This window comes from Crinia signifera, chromosome 6 (assembly GCF_055691185.1).
Source record: "Crinia signifera chromosome 6, ASM5569118v1, whole genome shotgun sequence".
NCBI classification, from domain to species: domain Eukaryota; kingdom Metazoa; phylum Chordata; class Amphibia; order Anura; family Myobatrachidae; genus Crinia; species Crinia signifera.
Genome location: NC_139222.1, coordinates 156,574,226 through 156,587,747, shown reverse-complemented (window position 1 = coordinate 156,587,747; position 13,522 = coordinate 156,574,226). Strand labels below are relative to the sequence as shown.

General features: G+C 44.5%; 1 protein-coding gene across 1 annotated transcript in view; it reads left to right on the top strand.

Annotated features, from left to right (window-relative positions):
- PPP1R16B (protein phosphatase 1 regulatory subunit 16B) overlaps positions 1–13,067 on the top strand; it is a 46,195-nt gene extending 33,128 nt beyond the window's left edge. Inside the window, exons 5-11 of the mRNA XM_083147717.1 lie at positions 5,003–5,106; positions 5,243–5,367; positions 6,162–6,287; positions 6,421–6,496; positions 8,191–8,320; positions 9,763–9,913; positions 11,548–13,067. Of these exons, the coding sequence (XP_083003843.1) occupies positions 5,003–5,106; positions 5,243–5,367; positions 6,162–6,287; positions 6,421–6,496; positions 8,191–8,320; positions 9,763–9,913; positions 11,548–12,024 (1,189 nt within the window). The 3' untranslated portion in view covers positions 12,025–13,067. The remainder of the gene's footprint in view (positions 1–5,002; positions 5,107–5,242; positions 5,368–6,161; positions 6,288–6,420; positions 6,497–8,190; positions 8,321–9,762; positions 9,914–11,547) is intronic.
- Positions 13,068–13,522: the final 455 nt, after the last annotated feature.

Genomic DNA, 13,522 nt, shown 5'->3' with positions numbered 1-13,522 from the left:
ATATATGGACCTGCAAATCTTGCCTTTCAACTACAATTCTGACAATGAATTAATTATTCTAATGGTTATTCAATTATTGTTTTCTATTAACTCAATTGAAGATTGTGTGCAAAATAGTGGGCATGGCCTTAAAACATTGCTGAAACATACTTTGTAGGTGTTAGATGTGGTTTATGTTATTGTATCATAAATACAAAACCTATGTTTGTATTAGAGTGAACACGTTGACACATGTCGACTTGTGTAGATTGAGTGTGCTACTGTGTAAAGTCTATGACAGCACGTAGTGAATGTGTATAACTGTTTAACAAATACCTACCTTAGCATATATAAGCAGGTCTTAAAAAGATTCTTACCTTAAATTAAACAAACCTTTAAATGTAGAGAAGTATAGAAAGATAAGCTTCCAATGTGTTTGAGTGCTGTGTGTGGCTTGCAGGTAGTGAAATCATGGTTTGGACTTAATAGACTGCAGCATTGGTTATTACATTCAGGTGTATGTGTTTGAGTAGTAATCAGCGTAAATTAGCAAACCCAGGCGCACGCTGGCATGCGGTATCTGTAGGGGTGGTCTGAGCTGGCGGTTGGCGGGCGCCTGTTTTGTGTCCGAAATGAACGGTGCTTTAGGCGATCGTGCGGTAGTAGCACCGCTCATTTTTGGTGCACACCCCCATGTACGCCCATATTTACGCCCATTTTCCCTCATTATTTCGGACGCTCCCCTCATCACGCCCCTATGCCGCCCCCAATGCCCGTACTCTCGCGTACAGGTTTTTTCGCACGTAGAGACCCGTCCGTAAGCGTTGTGGAGTGTTCGCGCCTGCGCATTGGCGATTGTACGCATGCGCAGATCATGAAAAACCCCGGAACGTACGCGTACGGGCCGGCCGCACCAACCAGAATAAGGCCCTAAGAGAGGTATATAGCACTGTTTCCCATAGCGAACCATTTCGGTACTTGTGTAGTTTCACGGCGACAGGCTACGCTACGTTTTCAGCATAGGCTAAGCTGCGTTGTCAGCATAGACCAATGGCTGCCTAGCGTAGTCAGCGCAATGACTCAGCAGCAGCCCTGCGTAGTCACCATGCATCCCCATCAGGCAGTGTAGTCACTGTACTGTCCCCGGGAGCTGCAGCTCTGTCCCCGGTGTCCCTGGCAAGCCTAGTGAGCACCTCTCACACAGCAACGGTAACTGCCAGATCCCCTGCACTGGCGGATGCCGTCGGACAGGGGATAATGAGGGCGTCGGCGGAGAGGCGCTCCATCTGTCTGAGACGCAGAAGCGTCTCAGACGCTTGTGCATCTCAGTAATTATTGCGGCAGGGTACAGCAACCCGGCCTGTGTCTGCTTCTGGGAGATGGTCAGGGGGTGGGGTGTGTCGGTAGCGTGTGTGTCAGGGGGTGGGGTGTGCGGTGCGCAAGTGCGTCTCATGCACAATAAAGGACGCATTTGCCAGTGCTCCATGTTACATACTGGCAAATGCCTCCATTTCAAACCCCCACTATCCACGCCAGCCCGAAGCGTGGCAAGCAGACGCGGTACACATTCTCCCGACTTGTTCATACCCCCCCCTATCCACGTCGGCGTGGAGTTGACTTAATAAAGTGTGGCGAGTGGCCGCGGATTACTTGACGTGTATTCCACGTACCTCTCGGGGCTCGGTGGCTCTCTGTGCTCGCCACACTTTAGAAAATCAACTCCACGCCGACGTGGATAGTGGGGGTATGAACAAGTCGGGAGGATGCGTACCGCGTCCCCTTGCTCGTTGGCGTAGATAGAGGGGGTATTTCAGGAACACATTCACACCTGTCGTGTCAGGCAGGTTAAAATGGTCAATGGTTCCCACACAATTTAATAAGCGCTGACTGACTACGCTAACGGCATAAAACTGACTGACTACGCTAACTACGTAAGCTCCGGCTGGCCGCGAATGGTGCGGGAATACGATGCTGATACTGACAGGGACACCTGACTGACTAAGCTAACTACATACGCTCCGGCTAGCCGCAAATGGGCGGGAACACTATGCTGATACTGACAGGGACGCTGACTATGCTGACTATCCTGGACAGGGTCACTACGCTAACTACGTAACTGCCGCCGTGAAACTACACAAGTACCACCATTTCTATTTAACAAATCAGGGAGAACAACCCTAAGGGCTATTTCACACACTTCGGCTCCTGCCGGGTGGCAAAAACCCGCATGGCCAGGAAGCCGCGCCGCACACAGAATGTTAATAATGACACAAATGTGTCCATTCACATGGGATGGCCACGGCCAGGCCATCCGCTTGCAGCCGGATCCCACCACTGGAAGGGACGGCTGCCGGGCTGTGGCCATCCCCTCCATTGTAAACTCCTGAGTGCGGCATGGCTTCTTGGCCGTGCGGGATTTCGCCGCCCAGCAGGAGCCGGAGTGTGTGAAATAGCCCTAAGAATCCAGAAGCACTACCCGAAGCATATATAGAAACACACTCGGTGCACAGATAATCACCAAATTTCCTCTAAGGTTGAATAATACGACTAAAGAGTGTAAGTCTTTTTGAGGGAGACAATATAATAGCAAATCATCTTAATTATTATTTTTGCTCAGTATTCACTACTGTGGCAATCAGCCACAGCTAAGTTCCAGGTAGAATAGAATAGGTAGATATGCTCGCCACCTATTCTATTCTCCCTCTATGGAGGTCGTGGACCCCCACGAGGGAGAATAGCCGGTGGCCGTCGGGCACCCCTGTGTCGGGGTTTTGACTGTCGGGATCCCGACGTCGGGTAAATGATTATCGGGATCCCGACTGTCGGGACCCCGTCCGGCACCACTACTACTCACTGCTGACACACTGCTGCATACCTTTTTTACACCACTACCTACTTCTGACACACTGCTGCACACTTTCTGACACACATATTGCTGACACAAGAACATTACCAAAAATAAGTATTCCCCACCTTTTGAAGGACATTCAAATATCCTGTTTTGCAACAAGAAGCATTATTTGTGAATGTGAGGGTAATGGGGCTGACATGAACGCTGCTGTAGAATGTGCAAGGGGACCGATTATGGATAGACTGTGCATGCGTACAGGTTGCAGTAGGCATGCGCGAGGCCATCCTGCCATTAAAGCCTGCTACTTTTTTTATTCGTTGGCTGTTTGCAAGGTGATTGACAGGAAGCTGGCATTTGGGTTGTAAATGGCCGTTTTATGGGAGTGCCAGAAAAAAACGCAGGCATACCCAGGCATTTGGAGGGTGTGTGACTTCAGCTCCAGCCTTGATCAGGCTGATTTCATCGCAGCCGCTGAATAAGTCCATAACTACTCATAGTCTGCACACAGTGGGGAAATCATGAGTTGGTGAGCGTCAATATATATTGATATGCAGCTTTTCGCTGGCCTGGGCTACCCATTCGCACTCTTACGAAGGGGGGATTTCACTCTGGCGCAGTGGTGGAAAACTATTCTAATGGTGCTGCCAATTCGTTAATTCCGTGCAATCAGGTCTGAATCAGGCCCAATATGAGCTGCATTCTGTCTTCTTGCCAGAATTCAGTAATTGGAGAAGAGTATGAAACCTTCTACAGAGGATAAGTGGTGATGTCCCCCATAGGGCAGGACAGGCCGATCGGGATGCCGGATGAACTCACATGTTGTTTTTTAATGGGGCAAAGCAAACACATACAAGACAAAACCATGCCTCCTAAGTGATTGCCCCTTCAAAATATGTCCGAGTTCGACTGACATCCTGGACTGCCGCCGAACTCGGGTGGAATTACATCACCGTCATAGAATCCAATCCATTTCTAGCTATCAATTTATAGAAATAACAAGATAAATTATAGCTAAAAGCTATGGACAACTTCTCCACTAGAAATATGAATATTGTGGGGTGGGAAAACAACTGCGCTAGCTAAGAGGATAGTCATTCCTCTAATTGTAAATTGCAATAGGAAAATATATACCAGCGCAGGCTGAAAAAATATATAAGAAATGTTTTTCTTAAATATAACAATTTAGTGTGTATTAATACACACTTATAAAAATCAAAATGATAATAAAAAATCTAATGTATAAATAAAAGCAAAGGGCTAGAATGACCACTGGATGGCAAATGAGCATATATCTTGGACTTGTACATTTTCCAATAAGCTCGGCAGCATGAAATTGTTACCAGTTCCTGCAGGGCTGCCACTAGAATTGATGGGGCCCGGGACTGACCTACAGTCCGGGCCCCCAGCGGCACAGTGCTCTACATTACCATCCGCACAAATCCCCCCCCGCGCGCGCGCACCCCCCCCCCCGCCCGTGCCTGCCAGCACCCCGCCTCCCCTACCCCACTACTTACCATCACGCGGCATCGCTCCTTCAGCCTCCACCGTTGGTCAGGTCCGCCGGAGCGCAGTGCGCACAGTGCAGCCTGCAGAGCGCCTAGCCCCTCTGTGTCCTAGGCTTGGTGCTCTGCAGGCTGCACTATGCGTGCCTGTCTGGGGGCTGCCTGGAGGGGGAGGTGGTGTGCGGCTGTCTGGGGGGGGGGGAGGTTTGTCACCACTGTGGGCAGCTGTATCCAGGGCATCCCCCTGTAGGCGGCCCTGGGTTCCTGGATTAAACCAGGCTTGATCCGATCCTGTTGTGCTTTAAGAACATACTGTAGTCCCAAGGCAAGGGCATGAGATGTTTGTCAGGAGGAGCCAAAATAAATCCGGAAATGCTGCACATCACTCAGGAACACTAGGCCTCTTTCGAAGGTTTGATACATCTCCCGCCCAATTCCCCTTCCCTCCCCTGATAGGACATTGGCACACATGCTTCTAGCATTTCCGTCAGTCGCTACAAAGCCCAAGCTGTTGGGACGGTCCCTTTAGAACTGGGACTATTCTATGTAAATCACCACAGCTGTATGTAAGAAAAAATGTTCCACAGAGCTAATTAGACACTTAATAAGCCAAACTAGCAGAGTACATTTGTAATACTGTGTTTCCTTGTGATTCTTTACCATTCTCCAGCGGTGCAGATCTGCTGGCAGTAAATGCAGATGGAAACATGGTGTATGACCTATGCGAGGATGAAGCTACACTGAATGTCATAGAGAGTTGTATGACCTACAAAGGTGAGAGAAATCTGTGCTTTACCTCAAACTGTTACTCTAATGACTCTTGGTTAAACATTATACCATGGGGACATCTGTATTCACTTCAATGATTTCAAAAGGATTGTACCCACTTTATGTCCACCTCTCTCATTAGGCTTCACACAAGAAATGGTTAATGAGGCCCGGCAGGCTCCAGAGTGTCACATGCTGAATGATATCAGAGCACTGGTGGAAGCCGGACAGGACCTGAACAGAACAGACAGCCAAGGAGCTACTCTGGTGAGATCTGTGGTTGTGTAATATTACATCCACCACATTAGTGAGGCAGAAAACTATGTGGTTGGGGTGTATTTACTAATGCTTCTTAAAATGAAAGAGGTGATGTTGCCAGTAGCAACCAACCAGATTCTGTCTAACTTTCTAGGATGTATTAGAGAAATGATAGACAGAATCTGATTGGTTGCTATGGGCAACAGCACTTCTATTTATTTTTGGAAGCTTTTGTAAACTTACCCCATGTCTCCAAATAAATATCTGGGCGGTAAGCACTACTGCCAGCTTGCTGAAGAAACATATGAAGGGCTACCATGCTGAGACTTGTAGTTCCACATAGAAAAAATAAGATAGGCAGGAACAGACTGTAACTCATGGGTAATACTATTTGCACATAAATTCATTCATATGAAGCACAGTAATTGTAGAATATTGCACATTTAAAACAAGTTATTCTAGTCAAGATATACCCTGCAGTACATTTATTCATGGTGGTAGGGAATTTAGGGCCTAATTCAGGTTCCCCCGCAGTTTTGGGTTAGTCTGTGATTTTTTCAAAACTGCACATGCATTGCTTAAGTGATCTCATATGCTAAGCTGCTGTGAGCAGTTACTTGTATGTGATCTTTACTAAATTAGGCCCTTAGTTTGTAAGCTACACTGGAGCACGAACTGATGTAAATGATTAAATGTTCTCTTTAAAACACTGATTATTATGTGTGGGTTGTTTATAAATAACTGTTAATGATATAAATGAATAATACCAGAGTAATATACAATTCTCTGCTTTTGCTCTGCAGCTTCATATTGCAGCCTCTAGGGGCTTTGCAGAAGTGACAGAGACTTTGCTTGAAAATGGGGCTCATGTGGATGTGCAAGATTTTGACCTATGGGAACCTTTACACGCGGCATCCTTTTGGGGTCAGGTGAGAACGTGACCACTACAGGTTGTGACATTAGCTGAGAGCTTTCCATATTTATATTAGCTTGAATAGAGCCTAACTGGCGCAAATGCAGCCTTTCCTGTTCTTGATCACTTTCCTTTGTCATATTTTTCAGATCTATGTGGCTGAGATCTTGGTCTCACACGGTGCCAGTCTTAGCAGCAAGACTTCGCTGGAGGAAACTCCTCTTGGTGAGTCAGGCCTTCCTTCAGTACACTCTATTCATCAGTTATTTGCATATGGTGGGCAGTTACCTATGCTCCAACTCTTAGTTGCTTACATCCTACTGACTTCTGATTGGTCCTTTTGCTTTGTTTATTTGCACCATGGACTCATCCATAATGTTACAAACTTATGAGCATATATCCATAAGTGCATATAATAAATACACAAAGGCCCTCATTCTGGTTGAGTCGTAAAGCTGTGAAATTCGCAGCTTTGCGAGTCAACTAAATGCCGCCTGCACGAACGCCCGCCGCATGCATGCTGATTTCACCTGCATGCATGCGAATGGATGTTTTGCATAAACATCCATGTGCAGCTTGTGTGCGGGGATGAAATCATTAGATGGTTGTTTGCAAATCGAAGACACTCTCTGGTGACTTAGATATGTGGCACCTTGGTATGAGAAGAATGCGGGCAGCTGACATCCGGTGACGTCAGCTGCCTACCCGCGGCACCCGCATCAGGGGCGAATTACCATCTGAACGCTCAGCGTTTTCTTTGGTGGTTGCCCATGAAATGCTGGACTTTTCCATGGGCACAACTCAGGTCTGTGGCCCCCTGCCCACACTGCCCCGTGCGAATGGGCCAGCGACTATACAAGTCGATGCTTCCATTTGCAAAAGGAGCCTGCACACGCACATAAATGTTTATACGCATACACAGAAGCTAAACATCGCTCCCTCGTGCAAACAGATTAGAATGGAGGCCAATATGTATGCTCTTTTGTTTTTTGTTGTAAATCTTGCTGCTATATTGAGTTTTTCACATCAAAAACATGTAAAGGAAGATAGAGAGCTGAATATGTAACTAGTATAAGCGTATGGGACAATCTATGTAATGATTTCATATGTGAGAAATGCTTGAATGCGCTCGACCCCCTGTCGGGCTCCTGACAGTTGGGATTTCAGTGTCGGAGAAACAACCGTCGGAATCCTGACTGTTGGTGCGTTATACCATACCCAATAAACACGTGAGCTGTTTCTTTTCTCAGTATGTGTCCCTGCTGTCCTGTGGCATCTTTGGGAGTGACTGATTTAGCACCAATCTATAAGATAATTCCTCATGGGTAGTGAATTGAGCAATGGAAATATTTACCTAGGTCAGTGTAAGTTCTACAGCTAATTAGCTGTAGGGTAATTCCACAGAGACTAAAAATGAAAATCTGTTGTGTAACCGCTAAGTTGATAGCAGGTGATAGATACATCTAGTAGAAGCTGCAGATAGAAGTATTGTACTGCAGGAAATAAAAACTATTTCTGCAGGTGAAAGTTGTGTGATCAGATTCACAAACGTGTAAAACAAGATCGCTTTATCCATGGCTGAGAGCCTAGAACAGGTCTGCTTTCCCATCACACAGACACTTAGGGGCCCATTTTATCATGAAATATTTGCAGCATTTTTGGGTATTGGGTATTACTTAAATGTAATATCTCTGATATTTGCCTCTGTTCCTTCATTTACAACAGCAGCCTCCATAGGTTGCTATGGGGTATATGATGCTGTCTAATTTACTAAGCAGAGTTTGGTACCTGCAGCTAACACCCTATGAAGAACCCTCTCCAGCACTAGCTGCCACGTATGCACCCATGAATGCCATGGTTAAGGCATATCTAGAATCCAAATCTGAGCTTGTTGTATGCGCATGTACTTCTGTCCCCAGATCTGTGTGAGGATGATGAGCTCCGTTCTTTGCTCCTGGAGCTGAAGCACAAACATGATCTGATTATGAAGTCTCAGCAGAAGAACAAGTCCTCTCTGAGCCGACGGAGCTCCAGCACTGGGAGTCATGGGTCAGTATTAAAGTGATATTATAAGCTTCCATAACAATATTCAGAAGCATGAATTGTGGAGAAATACAGTAAGTGACAACTGGGAGCCCCAATCCTGATTGGATATTCAATAAAAAGTTATTGATAGAATTATGGCCCTATATCACTTGAACAGCATTGTGACACAGTGATTACTGGTTCACACTGGGGTCATAGGTTCAATTCTCTCATGGCCTTATTGTGTAGACTTTGTATGTTCTACCTGTAATTCTATGGGTTTACTATTCGTGTTTTGAAGTCCTCCAATAAAATCTAAAAATACTGTAGTGCTAGCTTAATTTGCTTATACCATATTACCTCTATCACATCAAACAAACCAGGGCTGGTGCAAAGCATCTCAGCGCCTCAGGCAAAGACCTGTGCTGGGGGGGGGGGGGGGGGGTGCCGCCGCCGCCATTGACTCGCTCCACAGGGAGGGGCTGCTGCTGACCTGCTCCATGGAGTGCCACCGCCATTGACCCTGAACCATGGGGTAGGGGAGTGCTGCCGCCATTGACCTGCTCCACGGGGTTGGATACGGACACCGCCGATCTATTCTTCTGGGGAGTTTTGGCAGCCACTTACCAACTCAATGCCACTCTCCAGTGGTCGACGTCCGCAGGCAATTGCCTAAAGCAGCCTAGTGGCAGCACGGGCTATGGGTCCAACACAGGTCGACGTGCTGTGTTAAAAGGCCTCCGCCAATGTTACCCACCTGGCATTATGCCTGTTGGGGATGCTGGTGTAATAGGGGTCATACGATGGGTCCAGATTGGAGCCTGGTCCAAAAACCCGGGTGCGACCCAGCATTTGGTGTAAAAGGGGGATAATATATGTAGCGCTGAACTTTCATACATAACAAAGCAAAACCTGTAACAGCTAAGAGAAAAGTTGCTGAGGCTGCTGTAAACACAAAACAGAAAATCACATTTGTAACAGGGTTGAGTTGAGGTAACAGTGTAAAAACAGAAAATTAAGCAAGGTTGCCAAAAACAAAAACACATGCAGTAAGGCTCAGAAGTTGTGTCTTGAGGACAAATAACTCCTTTGCATGCACCATTAATATCCCAAATATAAATAAGAAGTCAAGACCAAAGTATGTATGTTAAGGCCTAAAATGGCTCAGCAGAGACAACATAACAAAAAAACACAAGTAGAGTCTGGAAACCTCAAGAACTATAGGGGTGATTCAGTTTGGTTTGCAAAACAAAACTCCTTCTTTAATGGATAAAACCATGTGCAGTGAAAGTCGGTTGATGTGACATGTGCAGATAAAATACTTTTATCTGGCCCCATAACTCTCAGTGTGTGTGTTGTAAAACATAGTAATTGTTAATCTCATTTTGTGAATGCAGCATGGCAAAAGTTGAACTAGCTTTTATTATCTTCAAATCCAAACTCTTGATTGTATGTTTCCCTCTCAGGAAGGTGGTACGACGTGCCAGCTTGTCAGAGAGGACAAACATGTACAGGCGGGAATATGAGAAGGAGGCTGTAGTGTGGCAGTGTCTTGTCTCTGCAGAAGACACAGATGGGATGCAAGAAGAGGAGGACAGCAGCCCTGACATACAAAGGGTAAATAAGCAATGAGATAAAAATAGATGAATGAACAAACTATTTATAAGCCTCAAATTGCTGAAATAATAAGGTCTGGCCAATGGCCTAAGAATCCCTTGTTAACTCATATTGTCAACTATATGAACTTCAGGAGTCTTCAAGTCTACACTGATCATGTACAGTAATAGCGTGCAGTCACACTCTCTATAGAGTCATGTAAGTCCAATAATACGTTGTATTGCCATTTATTTACATACAGCAGGGACAGTACTGGTCTCATAAAAAAGGAGGGGGGGGGGATCCTTATGGGTCCAATTGAAAGTGCATCTGTTGACCTTTATATTCACCTTATTTTCCTATATTATTTTGGAGTTGCCAGAGGGGTTGGTGTACCCCTAAATATCAGTGAGCTGGTATTACCACTTAAACATTTGGTAAAATTAGCTGTAAAGGATAAGAACTGAATCCTCTTCAGTGAATTATGAAACTCTTTGCAATGTCATTAGTCTGATCACCCCTTGAACTATTCATTATTATTTAATGCCTACTGTGAGAAATGTGTTAGTATACACAGCAAGCCTCATACTTCTAGCAACCTCTACAATGAAGCAAGTCATTACAATGGACCCCAACCTCACTTTACATATTGAGTTGCGCACACGTTGACCGCACTATGCTCGGAAATAAATACAGATCTTTGCTTGTATTTAAAGTTAATAGCTGCATCTGAATAGCATCTGGTTCTGTCTGCACCAAGACTATTGGGTTTCTTTACTAAAGGTGCCCACAGATGCATCAATTTTACTGTGCTATGCGTTTTTGACTGTACAATGGTTCTATACAATTTTTCTTCCAGCTTGCGATGCAATGTGCACTTGGATGCATGCAATGCGATGTGATGAACCCATGTTTGTAATGTTAATTTTCAGATGTAGTCTAAAAAGTACTTGCAGCGCATACTTTTTTAGACATACAATATCGGCTCCCGGGGACGCGCATCGCATCGCACAAGCCCATAAACACCACCCGATAATTGTACATAAGATGCAATTTGTGCTTAAAAAGTACAAAACGCATTCGATAATTGATGCGTCTGTGGGCACCTTAAGATGGGAGTTCTATTGAAGATGGACAACTAATCGGATTCTGTCTATAATCTTCTAGAAGGTGCTATATAAAAAATGTAGTAATTGGTTGCTATGTGCAACATTCAATCTTCAATAGAATTCCCATCTTAGTAGTTAAACACCTATTGGCAAACTCAGACAAATAAATAATGGTACAAATTGCAAGATCGGTCCTTAGAATGGGCTTGTGTGCAACTCTATCAGGCTCTTTGTCACTTGTCCTGATCGTACTTGCAAAACTAAGTTTAAATGTATTATGGCCCCCTTTCTTGTACTTGCCCTCAAGCTACTGACCAGATTATCCCTATAATCAGCCCAAAAAAAAGGTCCATTGGTGTATTTGTCCAATAAGCTTAGAGAATCAAGAGTTCTTGGGATACCTGACAAATCTAACAATGTTACTTGGATCATATAAAAACAAGCACTGGTCAGCGTATTGATGTGGAGACTGCTAAGCTGCGACCAGCATACCTTGCAGTCATAAATCATATGAGCATAAGAGTCACTGAATCCTTATTTTTACAGAGAGAACCTGTGGATCCTAACACGGTCATGGTAACTCCGGAGAACTTTACAGAAAGCAAGTTCCGAAATGGGTACTGCTCTCCAATCCCTCCTTTCTATTGTTCCCAAACCATTACTGATTCACCCATCCCCACCTCACTAACTAACGGTAGTACCAACCACTCCCTTTCCTCTTATTCACAAAGCCCTTTGTGGAGTGGCCTCCTGGACCAGACCCCACTTACCCTATCAGAGCTGAAGAGACAGAGAATGGCAGCGAAGCAGGGAAGATACCTTACAAGGAGCACTAGTGACTTGCTTGGCTCTGGAAATATAGACTACTCTAGTGACCCCGGGACGCCACCCTGGTGCTCTAATGGTGCACCTGTGTATTACACACACGCCAGTGGTGACCCCCCTGTTTTAAGGCTAAAATCTCAAATTGAAGATGAAGGAGAAGAGGCAGCGGGTGTCTTAAGGTGTTGTCGGCTGTCCTGACTGCAGGTATATAGTACTTTGCAGAATATTGTATCTGTGTTATATGCAGAGCTAGGTATGCATCAATGTGTCAGATAATATGTAGAAATACATATACTATACATGCACTGGCTTATGTGTATGTGTACACAGAATTATGTAGAGATGTACATAAAGGACTTTATGACAATGTACATAGTTTGGGTTATAACCTACCTGTGCATACACGATTATATCTACCTGACTATGTGCAACTGCAAATATGTAACTTAGCAGTTCATGGGTGGCTGGACTACAATCCCCAGCATCTTCAGGTAGTAAAGTTGTTGCTCAAAGAGCTCTGGTGCCAATAAGTATCATGCTGTGTACATACAGTGTGTCTGCACAGGCACTGCAGTTATATGAATACCATCTCACATGTATATTTATGTACAAATGTATGTGTATTTATAAAGATAAACGGGAACATGCACATTAGTGTGTGTTTGTATAGAGCAGGTTATATATACATATAAAAAGATGTATTTATACCTATAAAATTATTGTATGCGTGTTTAATAACAGAAGCGTGTTTCTGCATTGCATCTATATATGCAGAATAGAATGAATCATGGATAGGCTAGCCTTGGCATGCTGGTCTACATCAGGCCTGGCCAACCTTTGGCTCTCCAGATGTTGGGAAACTACACATCCCAGCATGCTATGCCGCAGTTCTAGCATTTCATAATAGCAAAACTGTGGCAATGCATGCTGGAACTTGTAGTTTCGCAACAGCCGCACAGGTTGGCCAGGCCTGCATTAGATGATAGTACCAAATTGTAAAAAGTAAGTGGATATCATAGTTGTACATACATCTCACACAAATAGCAGCATGGGATAAGAACATGTACAGCAATACCTGTGGACTGCAACATGTCTCAGGGCATTCATCAGCATAGTATTCAGAACATTGTAGCTTGGAGACATGTATAACAGTTTGTACGCTCAACAAAATGAACAATTGCTAACTATATGTTATAAATTCCGCATCATTTCCTTTTCTAATAAACATGATTTTATCAAAATTCAATGTGTGATTCTTTTAACAGAAGGCAGCACTCATTTATTTGGTTCATGTTCATGTATCATGGTCCCATGTTTACATCCCATAGTCTGATCACCTTTGTTGCCATGAACCAGATACAATAAGATACAGTATGTAGCTAAAACATGGTTTTTATAGTCATATTTAATCCTCTCCTTTGAATCCATTGTGTGCCTTCTGCAGGACTACTTCTGAACCTCCCTCTTCTGTATCCCCACCCTGAAGGGTAGGGTTATCTTTCTAACCAAACCCTATAAGACACAACCTGATATAAGAGAGAGAAACTAAGAGCGAAACTAAATCATCCTTCAAAAGAAAAAAAAAACATATTTTTCATTTTGTCTAACCTTAACAGGAGAACTAGGTGTAAGTGCCTGCCAAAACGACATTTTCTTTTGGGGAACACTGGATCGTGGTGTTGTCCCAACTCTGCTT